The following is a 17,793-nucleotide window of genomic DNA, read 5'->3' as shown; positions in this document are numbered from 1 at the left end:
ATGCAGATTTTACCATTGAAAGTACTTTGCTATCATGTGTAACTTCAAATGAGAGATGAAAATACAAATCGCTGATTTGAAAGTATTTTCATATTCATAATAAAGCTTTGTTGCTTTTTTCTTTCTCTCACTAACTCTGATATAAGTGTGATGGAGGGAGTTGAACAGACACTTGAGAGAGAAATTTTTCCTGTTGCAGAGCTGTTCTCTGAGTGGGGGTTTTGATCCAGAGGAAGGCTGGATCTAGGGGAAGCCTTCACCAGAAACAGGACTAATGGAAGGCTTTGGCTTCTGACCTGCAGTGGAACAGCAAAGGGCTGCTGGCCCCTGGTGGGAACTGCTTTTTTTCACAGACATGAATTGTGGCCCTGTCTAGTCAAATGTTGCCCACGTTCTGAATTTGGAGCTGAAGGATTCTTCCTGTAGAAGTAATTCCGAGCTCCCTCAGAGTACATTCCTTGTGTGATGGCAGCAGTTCTGTCTTTGGTGAGGTGGCTCATAAAGCCTGACACATATTGCCACCTAACCACACAGCCCCTCAGCTGGGCATCCTCTGTTTATGTTCAAAGCATTTTGCAGCTTGGTATAAAGCATGTAAATGATGCTCAGCAAATAGTCAGGGAACTAAAACTCGGCAGCTGTCTCTTTTGTGCATCCACTTTCAATAATTAATTGGATATCCTGTGACTTTTAATTGTGAGAAGGGTGATGCTAGTTTTACAACTCCTAAATTCAGTATGATCAGAACAAAATCTTTTTTGTTCCTAAATGCAAGACTAGTACAGCTATTCCAAATTACACCAGTATGAAATAAACTGTAGAGATGTAAAATTTAATTATAACCATTAGAACTTTTTACCAGTTCTTACTGCTGGTATCTCAGATGGCTTACAGACTTTAAGGAATCATTTTTTATGGAGCATTGTTTTTCAAAGGCTATTAGAGCTCAGGGTAAATACCATTGAAGTGTGTCCTTGGGCTACAAATTGCAGTATCATTAATGTTTGCATAGAACTGGGAAAGCTTTTTAACAGAATTGTTTTTCTTATGATCAGGACTTTTTCCCCAGGTGTAGGTGTGTGTCAGGTTGTCTTCAGAGTCTGTATGAAACAGTGTCTGCAGATACCCTGGCTGTCTCTGAGGAGTTGTGTCCACAAGTCACTGTAAAATACATTTAGAATTTTACTGTTGATTACACTTTCACAGTCAAATAATCACATTACTTAATTAGGTTTATTTTTCACCATCATATAAATGGATTATCTGTAATGGGACAGCTGTGGGCTACTGAATGTGGGTTTTGGAGCTTAAGCCTGAGAAAGGTAATTCCCCCACTGCACTCAGCCTTTGGAAAGGGTTTTGGGAAACCACAGATCTCTTCCTTGCCTGCTGGAGAAAGAAGACATGTGTGAGGCTGTGGAAAATGGCATTGATTATTTTTGGAATTAACAGTGCACAGACAGGAGACAGAAACTGTTATTGTGGAGGAGCTGCAGAACTCCTGACAGGAATTCCTGCTTTTCATGCAGCCTTGTCATGTACCTTTCTGTGTCTGCTCAAGGACTGCTCAGACATTCCTGCAGAGCCCAGGGCAGTGTCCTGCTCCTCCTGTGACCTCAGGTCACTTCTCTGCTGTCATGTCTTACAGCAGCACGATGATGACCTATAGGAGCTCACTGGTATTTGGGCTTTTCCGTCTGTTTTATCTGCTTTTGTGCTTGTTCTGTCAGTGCTCTGGAAGAGAAATGATCCTGACAGGTGTGTGTGCTGCTTGGCATATTAAACATGGAGATTGTGGGTGCTGCTCTAAAGCCAATAGGAATAATTAGCTGTACGTCTGTCTTTGAACTCACATTTTCCCTTAAGCAGGACTGTTCTCTGTGTGGTAGCAGTGATATTGATGCAAGGTCAGCCACTGCTGAGCTCCCAGCTCTGCTTCATCAGCTCCTTGCTGGTTTTTGGCAGGGCAGTGTCCTGCCCCCTCACCTGTGCCAGGCACAGTGGCCGAGAACAGGGAACCATTGCACTGCTCAGAGCCCTGACCCATTTTCAGGTAATGCAAGTCCCCAGGGCCCTTCTAATTCAGTGAATTCCCTTTTAGAAGGTGCTGAGGACAAACAAAACACTTTATTGAGGACAGGTTTGGGGACCAGCAGCAGTCAGTGAGCTAGGCTTGGATTTCTCATTACACTGTGACAGTTTCAGTGATAAAAGCCAATTAAAACAGAGACCTGTTAGGTATTTTTGAAGGAATTTAATGTTGAATATGTGTTAATCACTGTCTAGTGGAGGGATGCTTTCAAAGGCTGTTTCACACTGGGTGAGGATCTGGCTTTCTTTTCATGTTGTCACAGTGCAGGTACCATGCACTGCAAGAAGCAGATGGCTGAGTTCTGCTCAGTGGCTTATTCCTGGCCATGATTTACTCAGTGAGGACCGCAGCAGGTCCAACAGTCTGGAGTTCTCACACCAAATTGGTTAGCTTTTAGCCTTTTCAGAAGGTTTACTGAAATCAGTCTGAAACTGGTGCTTTGAGTTTTTGAAGAACACCTGGCGTTTTTATTTTGGTCACAAAGGTACTCAGTCTCACAGTGAAGCATTTTCACAAGTCTGTTCCTTCCACAGAATTGCACACAACTCCAGCAGCAGCAATGGGAGTTACATCCCTGAACCTGCTGGCACACAGAAGGCACTCAGAAGTACAAAGCTGCAGAGACACACTTGAAAAGGTTACTGTGGATTTACCTGCAGTCAGACTGGTCCCTGTGCTGAAATCTGCAGTGTGGGTCATGCCCGTAGAGTACAAGCTCTTCAAGCATGAGAAAGCATTTTTTTGTTTGCTTGTTCTAAATTGGTATCAGGTACCTTTGTCTCTCTTGAAGGGAGGGCTTCATTTCCCAGACTGTTTACTTTTGTCCTGCGCAGTTACCTCAAATGGATGCTGGCTATTTCTGATCTGGAGTCAATTCCTGTAACTCTCAGAGATATTTATTCTGTAATTTAATAGCAGTACCTTTTTTTGTGTATTAAATTTATCTTTTTACAGCTATTCAGTGAAAAAATAAGTGGAGCAGAAGGAACAAAGCTAGATGAGGAATTTCAAGAGATGGAAAGGGTAAGAAAAGTCACATTGTGTTTTTCAATATTAAGCTATTGCAGAATCAAAAATATTTCATGTTTCAAGTGCTTGAATGGTATTGTAGATTTACCTGGGGGAGGAAACCCTATAATGTGCTTCCAAACAGAAAGAATAGAGGATAAATGCAAATTTGTCCTTGAGCCTTGACAGCTCAGCCAAGGGAGAGGAGACACCCACAAAGGCTGTTTGAGCAGAGATCAGGTTCCACTGACACCTCTCGACAGTGAACAGAAATTCTTCTTCATCAGGAGGAGCCTTCCTCTGGCTGTGTGGGAGTTTAGAGAAGTCTGTGCTGTTAATGAGACTTTGTAAATATCACAAAGCCTTTGCATCTGATAAAATCAGTGATAACAATCTGACTGCTTGGGCCAGATTTTCTCCTGGTAAAATATCATATCTTTTGGTTTAAATCCACTTTCAGAAGTTTACATGAAATTGATATGTTTGCTATCCACAGATGAGTTGTGTTGCAAATTAAACAATGTTAGTGCCAGTTTCTGCTTTTACAATTGTTATGTGGGTTTTTTTTTAATTGCTCTTGTCTTTTTATGTATTTTTTAATGTTCATAGTAGACTTACTTTTATTTTTCAGAAAATTGATATTACTAATAAAGCTGTCACAGAGCTTCTGTCCAAATCCACGGAGTACCTTCAGCCAAATCCAGGTAAGATAGGAACAATAGGTGTTGGATTCTCATGAACATTGTTTTATTACTTGGAAGTTATTTTAGGTAAATAAAAGATAATTAGGTCATCATTGAGAGGTTTCTGTGTGGAGTTCTGCAAAGTTCTTCTAAGCAAGAGGGAATGGAAGTTGGCTTTGGCTGTGATTGTGTCCTGCATTTGCTGTCTGCAGTATTTCTAATCAAGGAGCTCACAACCAGGACTATTCAAAGGAGTGTGAGTGTCAGTAAATATTTGCCTGGAGAAATGATGCTTTTTTACTTGGGAATAAAAACTAGTTTCATATGACCCATATTGTTGAATGGAGTATTTTTTCAACTTTGGACTATGAGGTACTGACAACAAAAAATCACCAGTCTGAGCTTGGTGACTTTGCTTATGAAATAATTTATTCCTTTAAATAGATGAGTTTTAAAACTGGTTTTATCACTTTTATTTATTTTTTTAATGTCCCTCTTAGCATACAGGGCCAAGCTGGGAATGCTGAACACTATGTCAAAGATCAGAGGACAAGTTAAAGCCACAGGCTACCCCCAGACAGAGGGACTCCTGGGAGACTGCATGATACGGTATGGCAGAGAGCTGGGCGATGAGTCTATGTTTGGTGAGTTGTGCATCTCCTCTGCCAAGATTTCAGATAAAGTCCTTTGCAAAGTGTTGCTCACTGACATAACCTGTGTAGGTGGCCACTGCAGGTAAGAGGGAAAGTTAAGTGCAGGGTCAGGGGATGGCTGACACAGCTCAGGGGCAGAACTCTCCTGCACGTTTGCCTCTGTTGCAGGTGGGTTTGATAACACTGTTACTGATGCTGGCTGATCATCCTGTTATTAAGCATTTTAGTTTCTAAGTCACCAAACCTAAATAATTTAGAGTGATTCTCAAATCTCAAATACAGTTTATTTCTTTTAACTTTTATATAAAAATGTCTCTACTCAATTTGAGAAGTAAACTAAAGGAAAAATTATTGTAGAAAGAAATAAACACTGGATGATTGTTTTAGTAATAACTTGTGTACAGTAGGGAGAAATTTTTCTTTTTTCCTCTGATATCTGTTGGGGAAAAAAATAACTCAAAATGTAATTCAGTACAAAACTAGTTCCAGAACAGAACTAGAACAGAACTAGTTCCAGTTTTGTATAGAGAACAAGCATGAGTTGCATTATTTTCTTTTTTACTCTTCAAGGGACTGCAGCAGATATAAAGATATCTATTTGAAATGGCTGTTTTAAAAGACAAATTTTCTGCTTTTACATATCTTGAGATATAAGTGCCTATTCTTTACCACAGGCCTTGCACTACTGGATGCTGGTGAGAGCATGAAGCAAATGGCAGAAGTGAAGGACTCTCTTGATATTAATGTCAAACAAAATTTTATTGATCCTCTACAGTTATTGCAGGATAAAGACTTAAAAGAGATTGGGGTAAGTTTTCCAGGGTAGAGCTTCACTTAGCAATAATCAGAGTCAAATCAGCCCTACTTCCCTGAGATATTTTTATCTTGAAAGCAATAAGGTAAATAAATTTTGTTGTAATAGATTTTCTGTCTAGCAAAATACTGACAAATTCTACTAAAGATGAATGCTGGACTATCTCTCCCTTGTCTAACTTACTCAATTTGCTATATTACTTGTACAGTCAGTACAAGCAGAGTGAAGAGAATTATATTCTTTATTTTTCTTCTGTTTTATTTTAATGAACATTTTTATTAATGATTATGAACATGTGAGTGGGCTGTGATTTACTGCTAGTGATTATCCTATCTTACCATCTCTGTCAGCCTAAAGCTGTTTATAATGGAGAATGAATATAACTGTTAAAAAAGGCTTTTCAGGGCAAACACAGAACGATCTGAATAGTGTCATAAAATGTTGAAGTGCCATATGTCACTATAGGAAAAAATACAGGATACTAAGGAACACATTTTTAACCTTTAAGAGTTGAGTTTTTCAGTGTTTTTATTTGCAATGTGACAATTCAAAGAAATCCAGGCAGTCTTTGTCTGAGTCTGTTGATTCCAATGGATTTGGGTAATAGGCAAGTTAAAACCCTGATGAAATGCAGAAATGGAAGTTATTTTATTTGTTTACACATAAATGAATGTGGAAAGCTTAGCAGAAAGATAGCAGTAATGTCTGTAGCTGTCTCCTTTGAAGCATAGCTGTTTTCAGTTGTGTTCTTCTGAACTGATGAAAAGAAATTGTTTGATGTTAGCTTTAATGAGCATTTTGTACTGTCACTTTGACTCCATTCTGTGAGTCTGTCAGTCCCAGGATTTTTGGCAACAGAAAATCTTGTGTAGTTTTATCAGATAGAAGTGTCAAGTTGCTACATAACAAGGACAGGAAGAATACAAGATTTTTTGGAGCACTGCTTTATGAGGGGAATATAACCCCTTAACTTTTAGTTGTCATATTGAAGATAATTCAAAATGTAAAATTGAAGTATATGTAGAGTATGTTAATGCACAAATATTTAAGTTGGATCCTGCTTCTCTCCACATCTCAGAGAATCTGTACTGTGGCACATTTAGTGAAGTCCATGAAATGGGTGTCTAAAATAGGCAAATCAAGGCTGCCAGTACCCCAAGTGCTGCTGAAGGGCTCTATTTAAAATTTCATTCATTTTTGTGCTGGTGCTGCCTTGGGTCATAGGGAGGGACTGTACAAGTCTCTGAGCCTTGTATTTCCTCAAGTCTGCATATATTTGCATACATCACTGATATTTCCTGAGATCACAGTGTGTTTGTTTGGGCATGTCCCATTTGGTCCTTCTCAGAAATGTTGTGTCTCTTTCAGCATCACTTGAAGAAACTGGAAGGGCGCCGCTTGGATTATGATTATAAAAAGAAGCGTTTTGGAAAGATACCTGATGAAGAAGTTAAACAAGCAGTAGAAAAATTTGAAGAGTCAAAGGAACTGGCTGAAAGAAGCATGTTCAATTTCTTAGAAAATGATGTAAGTCTGTGCTGCATCTTTCTTTGCTTCAGTACATCCTGGAGGGGCAAATGTGTGGGATTGGTTAAAGCCTGTCCCATCCTTCACAGGAGGTAAGGTCTGAAAACAGAAACTCTGCCTCTTCCCAATTTTAAATCCCCTGTCAGAGAAGACCATAATGCACAGCAGAGAATGAGAGAACTCAAGAATTTCTTCTGGAGGTACAGTGACTCAGAAAAGATGGCCACAGAGTAGCCAAGTAGGACTAGCTGAGAGTAAAATGCAGTTTGGTCAGTGAGAGGGTGAAGGTTGGGAAATTGGTGTAGTCAAGACCTGCAGCTGAAAATATAAGCAAGGGCATGTATCCTCTAAGGTTTCTGAATTTTAGCTCAGTTATAGTCAAAACTTCCCTGCTGATGTGGAGTCTCTGAATGATTTTACCTCAGAAAATCATTACTATTTCTCTTTGGCTCTGCAAAGTCCATAGAGTGAATTTGTGGCTTGGGCTCAGATATGTGGACTTTGGCTCAGAGTCCAAGTCCATCATGAAATTATGTCTAAATAAGGAGCAGCTGTGGCCATTCAGGATAATCCTCTCTTCTGTCCACACACAGAGGAATAGCAGGATGTGCTTTCTCCTGCATAATCATGGAATTGTAGGAAAAAAGAGCTGGACCTATTTGGGCCTATGCAGCATCACAGAAAGGCACAAAGTAAAAAGTGTGCTGTCTTCTGTGAGCAAACTGCAACAGTGAGGAGCTGTGAAGTGGGAAGATTTAACTGCAAGCAACTTCTATCTCTATGCACACCCAGTTATAAAGCAGCCTGTAGCTCCTGAACTGTTTGTAAGTGGGACACATTTGTTACAGCAGTGTTTAGTGGACGGCAGTTAAGCCTCTTGCTGTTTTACCAGTGTAAGTTAGCGAGGGCAGCAAAAGCTGGAACATGCTCTTATCAACAATTTCAGCTCTGTCCCACTGTAGGCTCTACCAGTTTCCTGGTTGCAGTGAATGTGTGTTTAGCAATTCTGTCTTGCATGGGCAGCTGACAAATGTTTCAGGTAGTGTTTATCATTAGTCAGAGCACCAAACTAAGGATAAAAGAGTGCAGGAATTCAACTGGTTTAGCTCAGCCACTAGAAAACAGATGAGTTGCACATGCTAGTGTAAGTAATTCTGCCTTTGGGAGGGGGTGAACTGTATATCCCTCTGAAGTTTTTTCTATACCCATTTCCTATTCTTTCTGTTTAAAGAAAACTCTGTGCCCTTCCCCTTCCAGTCTTGTGGTGACCCAGTCTGTCTGTCCTCCCAAAACTTCTCATTATAGCCTTGTTGTCTAACCCCAAATGTTCTCACTGTGTTTGTGGAGATCTTAACTGCAATCACCTCCTTCTGATCCTTTCCAGTTCCCCAAGTGTCTCCCTCCCTTGGTCTCCTTGCCCTGAAGTCTGTTCTCTGAGCTCTGGTTCCCAGCCACCTTGCCAGGTGCCTTTCCCAGGCTCAATCCTGATCCCCACCTTTCTCAGGTTTTTGCACAGCCAGCTCCAGACCTCCCACATTGACACTGTTGCATTCACTTCTTATCAGATCCATCTTCCTGCCATTCCCACACAGCCAGTCCCAGCTTCATCTTCCTAAGTAGCTTTTAGTCCTTCAAGTTTCCCTGGCTCTTTCCCAGTCTCTCTTTCTCTTCTCCTAATCCACAGCTCCATATTTCTCCTAGCTCTTAGTTGTCCTGTTTGGACAGTCCTTTATCCATTTTTTCTGACCACACATCCAAACCTCAGGCACTTTGTGTGTTGTCCTCTGCTGTTTATATTGCTCTCTTCTGACTGTGATGGGATTGTCTCAGCTGTTGGTTTGATTCTGTGCATTTCATTTATTTGTGCTGTGTGACAGTGTTTGGCTCTCTTGTAGTCCTGGCAGAATTTTTAATGATCTTTTTAACTGAGTAAAAGCAGACAAAGTATAACACAGAACTGCCATGGGTCCATAAAACATTTGTAGAAAGTTTACTCAGATATTTTCTTATGATCCAATGTCTGAAGACATCATGATGGAATGGAAAGATGTCAGACTTCTTGGGGTCTGTCTTCTTAATGTTGTCTTGAAGAAGACAAATATCTGTTACTGCTCCATACCCCATACAGCTTGAACTTTTCAGCTTGTTTTAGGGAAATGAGATTATTTGTTACTTCATGAATAATAATATTTTGGTTTTTCTTTCTCCTTCATATTCTCCCTTTCCTCATCATTCATATTTTTGAATGATTGGCTAATATGTTTTAAATCCAAGTAGATAAATCATGTTTCATTTATCAGTTTATAAATGCTGCCATCTAGTGAGGTAAGTCCAGATCATTTCAGAACTGCACTTTGTAAACATTGATAATAAACACTAATGGGTCTGAGTCATAAGAGCTGCCACAGTGTAATTTCTTCCAGCATTGATCAGAAAAGCTCCACTTTCACCTGCTGAGGGGTCATGTCCTCTTTAATGTTTTGGGCTTGGGTGTTGACAGACAGCTGGCTTGGAAGTTGAAAGCAGAAGGGATTTGCACATTGTGAAAGGAAATGACTTAAGGACCCAGCCCTGAGTTAGTGAACTCAAAGTTACACCTCAGTTTTGTTCAGTTTCCAGCTGGCAGTTTCTTTGCTGGAATCACATGTGCTCTTTTCCAATAACCTCTGCAAGGTACTGTGGTCTTTTGAGATACCAGGTCTGTTTTAAATGATCTGTTTGTTTATCCTTCTGCTGAATGTACTGCAGAGCCCTTACAACCATTTTCCTCTGTCTTTCAGGTAGAACAGGTCAGCCAGTTGGCTGTGTTTGTAGAAGCAGCACTAGATTACCATAAACAATCCACAGAAATTTTGGAGGACCTGCAGAGCAAGCTGCAAAACCGGTAAGACAGAAGCCCTCAGAAAATGCTGAACCTCTTCTGCAGCTTCACAATGTTGGAAAGCCACTGAAGCAACAGATCTTGTAGCACCACCTCCCAGATGCACATTTGCTGTGCTTTGTGCCAGACTGAGCTCCATGGCTTTAAACTCGTGCCACCTGGCAGCTCCTTGCTGTGCTGGGAGGCTTTAATGTAGCACAGGATCTGCCCAGGGAGCTCTGAGTGTGTGCAGAGCCTCTCCCATCTGTGGTGGTTAATGGGGACAGCCTCCCTTTGTTTTGAGGTTTATTTCAACTTGCATACTTGGAGTTGTGTTTTGGAGGATTTGCTTGAAAGTTGGCCTGTTTTTATTGAGATTAAGGGGTATAACAAAATTCTGCAGCACAGTTAGGAGCAGCCAGCTGGCCAGGAACAGAGCTGTGCTTAACACACGTGTGAAGGGCCCAGGTACTTTGTGTCAGCCTAAGGAAAGGGAGAAATGCTGCTGTCACTGGTGTGTCACTCAGGTCACCAGAGACCTGATGTCACTGTGGTGTAGGCAGAGTCAGGAGAGCTGCTTGGGGCTTTCAGCTCAGGGTGACTCTGGGGCTGTGAGCACTGGCATGAGGACAGCTCTGTCTGCAGACACCCTGTGCCATCCCAGCTGGAGGGGCCAGGGGGGCAAGGAGCTCTCAGCTGGGCACACACAGCTAGAGGTACTAGACAGTTTTGCTGATTAAATGTTTTTTTCTTGTATTCCCTTATAAAAGGGCCATGTGTGAGATGCAGTCCCTGGGCCTCTGTCCTGGATGTATTTCTCCATATGTCATTTGCATTGAGATTTCCAGGGAGCTCATTCCTGCTACTTGTGCTGAACTCAGTGGCAGCTGTGGGTGCTCATCACTTCTCGAACTCAGGCTGTTAAGCTTTATGCCTTTGTCAGCAGGACCAAAGTATTAAATAAATTAGGGACTTGTTGAAATTTAAGTATTGCATGAGAATTGAGCAGCTTTTAGTAAAAGCACACACTCCTCCCCAAAACAAACCAACCAACCAAAAAACCAAACCCAGTGCCATAAAACCAAAACACAAACCAACCAAAAGAAGCCTAAAACCAGAACCAGCAGAAGATTTTCTTACTTCACCTTTCAAACAGCAAAGCACTTAACCTGAGCTTCAGTTCTGTAAGTATTTCTTCCTCCTTTCTTCCTAAGTAAATCTCTTGCTGCTGTTCTCTGTGTTACAGGATAAATGTAGCATCCAGTCGGCCTAAGCGGGAATTTAAGCCAAAGCCTGTAATAACTACAACTCTGGAAATTGGTGATAATCAGCAGCACAATGGGATTGCCTATAGTTCTTCCATAAAATCATCAGGTGAGTCTGTCACCATAGAATTAATGTGTCTCTAGATGTTTTGCCAGGTTGTTGCTTGAGGTATTTCTTGTACCATGAGAACAATGGATCCATCAGGCATCAGTATCTGTGCATCTGACTCCAGATTGTTTCCCAGATTTCAAAACAGAGCAGTGAATCAGGGTTCCTCTCAACAGACTCTCACCATCTGAAATTTAGGTGTGGCATTCTCCTTGGTCTTTCAGGTCTCTGCCACTGAGGGTGGGAGGAGAGAGAGGGAGAGGCACTTGCAGAAAACAGTTCATTTCTTGCAAAGACAGATGCCTACAGTGGGTGTGTTTGATCACAGTCTGGAGTATCTCCAGATGCTAATTTTTCTCCACAGTCTCAGAGCATAAATGATCTGTACAGGATCTCAAATATTAGCTATGTAAAATTCAGAGATGACTTGCACCCTTACTGTTTTTAACATCTTGTAACTTTACTATCCCCTAAATTATGCACCAAAGTATGACCTGAATTTCTTTAGCTACCTGTTGGTGAGGGCTTAGAACCCTTTCCTTTGATAAGGCCCTGATTTCATAAAAAAACAAGGCAACTTTTGAAAGTTGTGTTAATAACACATCAAAGCAGCTTTTCCTCATCTCTTGAATAAAATTATTTTGCCCTTTCTCCTTAATAACTACATTGTATGATGAGATCAGCCCAGTTAAAAAACAAAACCCCCAAACAAACATAAAACCCCAAACAAAACCCCAGTGACAATATGCAGAGGAAAGAGAATGAAAAAGACAGAGATTTTTCTATAAACATTATTTGGAAGGAAAATAGAGGAGAATTAGTAAGCCAAAGGTTCCCTTCTGTAGCTGGCATGGCATCTAGGATCTTTTCCTGAAGATTTGTTGGTTTGGGTTTTTTTCCTAACTCTCTGATTTCTTCTTCTCTCAGTCTTTTAAAGGTTCCTTTTAAAGGTTGTTGGGAGAGAAATGAGAGAACTAAAACTGAAAGAATAAAGCTTGGAGCTGTAACTTCATGCTCCTTCCAATGTCTCTTGAATTTTCTTGCACTGTGCTACAAGAGGAAACCATTATGCAATGCATACTGAAGGGAATTTGCAGCAGTTTGGCAGCATAAATCCACCCAGTGAGATCTGATTCCTCAATTTGTTTGAAGCTCCTTGTGCTGCCTGAATGCTGAGTTCTTGTGTTGCTGTAAATTGTGGGATGGAGGGAGACAACCCCCTCTGTGCATTATCTCAGGTTCCTAAGAGCTGTGACACAAGGACACATTTCATCCAAAGCACTGGAGGTGTTTGCAGGGATCAGTAACTTCCTTGGTATTTTCACAGCACATGTGGATAAAAGTAGCAAAAACATAGCAACTTCATTAAAAATCATCATAAAAATTTTTGGCCCTATCAACTACTTACAAAATTATATAGGATTTTTTTGCTTGTTTTGCATGTGCGGGGGAGAAAGGAGAGCATTTGTTTATAAGCTAGTGTGTCAAACTGCATTACAGTGGTTTGTCATTGCCATCCAGCAGTTGTTCCAGGATGTCCTTTAAGGATAATCAGTCCTGCTTTTGGAGAGTGTCAGATGATGACTTCTCCAGGTTGCTTCCAGCCCAGTTAGTTAAAGTAAAATCTCAGTTTTAATGAGCTGAAATTCAGTGAAAACTGGAAAATAAATCACCACTGATCACTAAGATAGGGAAGGAGCAAGGCACTTCAATTCACTGACTCCATCCATGGACTGTTGGACTGTTTGCATCTCACTGAATGAGGGGTTGTCACTTCACTTGCTTCCCTTGCTTAGTGCTGTCAGAATGGAAACAAAATAAAAACACCATAGAAGAGATGAAAAGGAGGAATAGGATATATGAGATAATTGTTGCCATACTTAAGTGTTTTTGTTAATTAGAAAGACCAATTTCTAATTAACAAAAGCACTTTCTAATGTTTCAATTAACATTAGAAAGACCATGTATGCTGGTTTTTTCCTCCTGAAGCTGTGGATGCTGTGCTTACCTCCCCAGCAGGTACAAATCATCACTGAAATCTCTGTTCATTCTCTTTAGTTTTCCTATTCCTACTCAAACATTGTCCATATAGATTTCTGTGAGCTGCAGTGGGCTCAATATGCCCTGATTATAAGTGGGAAAACCTTTCTGTCCCTTTTTCAAATCAGAATCATGAAACAGATAAGATTTTTTTTATGATCTGTGATTTAGAAATGGGAACCAGGCAGTTCTAAGCAAAACTGCTAAATGTCTTAAAGTCTCCATGAGATGGGGAAATAGCATTGTAATCACTTTCTTTTTGTTTAGGAAACTGACCTCCCCATCCTACTCAAACAAGTATTTCCATTATTCATTTTCCTTGCTTCCATATTGACCCTCTCAAAATGCAGATCTTTAATTTCTCTGGTACTGTCCCTCAGGGTAAGTAGTGTCTTGGTACTGAGCAAAGCCATGGAGATCTGCAGGACAGTTCAAAGCAAGATGTGACACATTCAGCACAGCTGCCATGGTACAATTCTAAGCATGGGAATTACTTTTCCCATGTTCCACAATATTTTTTCAACTATCAGCTTCTTGGAGCAGAAATACTATTTTCCTTTGTATAGTCTCTAACATGTGAGGAATATTTACTACTTATGACTTACACACATTTGCAGGGCTAGATTCACATAAACTTAATTTTTATGTTGTTGTGAGTTATTTGGCTGCTTTGAGTAAATGCAGATAAAAAATTCTCTATTTCTAATTCATTGTTATCCTCATTAATTAGCTGCAGCTGTGAGCATCATCTGGCTCATCTTAGAACTCTTTAATTGCTGTATTACATCATGCCTTTCACTCAGTTTGTTTGTCAGGTTTGACTATGATGTGAAATATATGGATCTGGTTGCCACATGCTGGAATTTAACATAAGCATCTAAGTGTTTACTCACTTCAGCTATGAGGGAGACTGGGATTAATTATCCTAGCAAGCTTCCAGTTTGTGATTATTGAAGTGCAGTCTTGCTACCTGATGTATACAGCATGGTATAGAAGGCTGAGTAGATGCAGGTACAGGCAGTAACACCCTCCCTTTGGAGAAAACAAACAAAAACCCAAACCATCACTGAGTGGCATTTTGGTTTCATCCTGTAACACTCCAGGAGTCACAGACAGCTTCTTGCTCACCCTGATTTTGTGCTGTGCAGATCTGAATGGTCTGGAAATTAATGACAGTTCTTTTTTGACTGTGACAGGGATGTAAACTGGAGAAATAAAGAAGGTGCATATGGAGTCGCAAATTAACATAAACCCTGTTGGCAGAAATAGCAGAGTGCAATTTATTTAGCTAAAACCTCTGCAACATTTGTGCAAGTAGGCAGCAAAAGGCTGGAGTGGTGCCAGCAGTTCTGAGATGTTAAGCAGTGTGTGTCAGGCAGTGCTGCCCCCTTACCTTTGTCAGGGAAGCTTTGTCTCTGTGGATTATACAGTAGCAGCAGCTGCCTGACTCTAATGAAGACTTTGACTGATCCTACAGCCTGGAGTGAAACTGGTTGTGCTGGCTGTGGCCATTATTTAAAAACCTTTCCAGGCTGCCAGACGTTTCTTTGCAGTTCTTTGGAACTGAAAATGAACCAAATGTGATCCATCTCTGATCAGGTAGCTCAGTGTCAGGAATTAACTGGCCTGCAGTAACAAACGAGCCCTATCGGAGCGACTCTCAATTACCGCAATCGCCGCCCTCTGCTGCTGACAGCTCTGGAGAGCTGCGACCACTCCTACCTGGCAAAGGCTGAGAATAACTCTGCTCTTTTTAAACACAAGCAGTCCATTTTTGCTGGGCAACTGGCTCATCATCTCTTTTTCTGCATGGAGTCCTTCAGCAAATAGATGACAACCAAGCTTTCACTTGTACCAGTGTATTAGCGTAGCTCTAATTTAGCTGCTCCTTGTAGGACTTTGTCACTACCCTGGGCCTTCCAGAGGATGAGCCTCGCACTGTGAGAGTGCTGCTCTGGGAAGGTTTACTTAGTCTCTGTTGGCACTTCTCTTCCATTGTTATAAATAAAAGCTTTCTTCTGTTGCTATCAAGGGTAAAATATGCCCACAAAAGAGAAAAGCAATTCCTACTTTCCAGATTTAACACCAGATATTGCCCCCAATTGTATTATTGTCAATTAAAAAGATGCTTTCACCTGTCTGCTTTCTCTGAGTGATCACCACTGGTTCTTAGCTGGTTTCCTTTAGAGACTTCTCCTAATTCCTTTAACTAGAAAGTCTGAGCAGTTACTCTTTAATAGTTTCCTATATGTTACCATGATTAACAGGTTAAAATGCATTTTGGCCATTTTAGCTGTTATATCTGTACTGCATTACCAGTTGCAAGCAGGTTTACCCAGTAAAAAATGACAGCTGGGAGACTCAAGATTGGAATATTTGAGTATTGCTGCAATGTTCCCAAAAAGACAACCTGAATAATTTAAATATAAATACTGGTGTTCTGGAGATGTCATGCTGTAAGGTGTGGTGCTCCTCTTTACAAGGCAGCAGCATTAAACCTTCTCTCCTGTTCTTCATTTATAAATGTATTTCAAATTACCAGACTTTTACTTGGATACATTACATATGTTGTTAAAAAATCTGCTATGGCTGAACTACAGTTGAACCATGGAGTAGACCTTGACTACAGAGTTGAGCTTTACAATTTGAACATAATTATTCTAATAAAAAGTATTCTAATGATTCATAAATACAAATGTTACCAATCCAAGCAAATTAATACTCCTCCATAAGAATATATTTTAAAAAGGTATTTACTGCATTAACAAGTTAACAAGGTTAACTTATTTTTTAATGTTTGAGGGTGATTTGAAATTAAGATCTTTTTAGGATAAGCATTGCAAATCACAAAAACAGCCAGATACTGTATCAGAAACCTGTTTTCATCCCTAAAGTAATTTGACAGGTGAAGTGCCTTTGTTTCTACCATAGCCCTTGCCTTAGTTCAGATGGAGGATGTGTAAAATAAAGGAGCACACGAGCTGAGGGAGCAGTAACCCAGAACTGTCACTGCTCAGGTGAGGGTGGAACCTCACTCCTGCCTAGCAGTGTGGTGTGAAAGTCCAGGGGTCTGCTCAGGCTGCAGGGCTGTGTCTGTAGGATAGAGCAGGAGCCCCTGCCCCTGGTAGGTGCTCCCACAGGACCAGTGTGCTGCAGTGCCATTTGATTAAAGGATTCCTTGTCGTTTCCCCTGTTGATTTTTCTGCTTCCTCAACTCCTGCCCTTCCGATTCCTCTGGCAGCTGCTCCACAGAGAGCACATGGGGTTTGACAACTGATTACTCAAACCCTCAGCTGGAGATAAACATCCTTTTGAGAGGGAAGGCAGCTAGGAATGAAAGAGGAGTAGCACCTGAACTTAAGGAACAATTATGTGTTAAACTTATTATCACTAACCTTGTATTTTAAAAGTAGAAGCACCAGATGTTAATGAATAAAAGCAGTGGAAAAGCTGTTGCTGTTGACATGACAGCAGGGTTACATTTGTGACCCCTTGTTTTGTGCTGAGGGGCTGGTGGGATGCTGTGAAGCTCAATTAATGTGGTTGTTTTTTCTGTCACTGGGGCAGGTTCTTCAGTGCACATGGATCAGCCTTGCTGCCAAGCTCTCTATGACTTTGAGCCAGAAAATGAAGGCGAGCTTGGATTTAAGGAAGGGGACATCATAACTTTGACCAATCAGATTGATGAGAATTGGTATGAGGGGATGTTAAATGGAGAGTCTGGCTTCTTCCCCATTAATTATGTTGAAGTGATAGTTCCCTTGCCTCAGTGATCGTGTCATTCGAGCTGTGAACATGATTTCATGACTGAAATGGATTCACAAATGTTCTGTCAGTGTGGCATTCTGTGAAAGCCTTGCTATTTGACTGACTTACTGACTTTTGTATGCGTCTTTTTAAAATGTATTTATTTTATATTCAAAAAAATTTCACCTCCCCTGATTTGTCAACCTGCAAAAAAACCCATACCCAGTTTTTTTGCTTTGTGCCTTGAAGATCACTGTATGAAGTGTTTACTGGTAGCTCACTGTTGCTCCAAAAATGCATTTCCTTGCTATTATTGTATGTGGGTTTTTTTTATCTTTGGCTGCAATGATTTTACTATTGAAAACCATTTTAAAAAATACTGTTAGTGAAGCTAACTGTAACCAGTTCCTAAGTTACTGATGTCCTTGAGCTGTTTTCATCTATCACACCATAATTTATTGTGAACAAGTTAATTCATCTTCTTCATTGTATGTTGACAAAAGGCAAAGTGGTTGTTGTCAATATTAAGATGATGTTGTACTAAGTACAAGTTCTCAGCATTGAAAATTGGTATAATTTACTGACCAAACTGAATAAATATTTCTGTGGGGTAAGAAAAGTGGTTGCTGCTTCTGTACTGATGGTTCTGGCACTGGTTTGAGCAGGAGGCCACTTTTGCTGAATAGATCAGCTTTCAGTGACAAAAACAATGCATGAATAATCTTGCTACTTCTCGACTGCTTGTTTAGCATTATGTCTGTTAACATCTTTTTCTAGCAGAAGGAAAAGAGAGAAGTTCCTTGGAACTAAATACAAACTGCTCCTAGTTCCATAGGGTTTGTAGAGAACTCCAGTGAGAGAAAGGGGTGAGTAGCACTGGTGCCTACTGCACACAAATGAGAACTCAATACATTTATAGTTCTTATATTTAGTTGAAAGGGATGGAAAGGAGGAGAAAGAAGAATAGGCAGTGCTGGGAAAACATGCAATAACTA

General features: G+C 40.5%; 1 protein-coding gene across 3 annotated transcripts in view; it reads left to right on the top strand.

Annotated features, from left to right (window-relative positions):
- Positions 1-17,417, top strand: part of SH3GL3 (SH3 domain containing GRB2 like 3, endophilin A3) — a 57,529-nt gene extending 40,112 nt beyond the window's left edge. For all 3 annotated transcript variants that reach the window (XM_054272636.1, XM_054272634.1, XM_054272633.1), the window contains 8 exons: positions 3,047-3,115; positions 3,732-3,804; positions 4,284-4,427; positions 5,111-5,244; positions 6,619-6,777; positions 9,558-9,661; positions 10,884-11,011; positions 16,619-17,417. In XM_054272636.1, coding sequence (XP_054128611.1) covers positions 3,107-3,115; positions 3,732-3,804; positions 4,284-4,427; positions 5,111-5,244; positions 6,619-6,777; positions 9,558-9,661; positions 10,884-11,011; positions 16,619-16,824 — 957 coding nt within the window. In that variant the 5' untranslated portion in view covers positions 3,047-3,106 and the 3' untranslated portion in view covers positions 16,825-17,417. The remainder of the gene's footprint in view (positions 1-3,046; positions 3,116-3,731; positions 3,805-4,283; positions 4,428-5,110; positions 5,245-6,618; positions 6,778-9,557; positions 9,662-10,883; positions 11,012-16,618) is intronic.
- The last annotated feature ends 376 nt before the right edge of the window (positions 17,418-17,793 follow it).

The sequence above is a fragment of the Melozone crissalis genome, unplaced genomic scaffold (genome assembly GCF_028551555.1).
Source record: "Melozone crissalis strain CALT ecotype California unplaced genomic scaffold, PUWL_Pcris_2 ptg000014l_1, whole genome shotgun sequence".
Lineage (NCBI taxonomy): Eukaryota > Metazoa > Chordata > Aves > Passeriformes > Passerellidae > Melozone > Melozone crissalis.
Note: the sequence above shows the minus strand (reverse complement) of the source record. Positions and strands in the feature narration are given on the sequence as shown.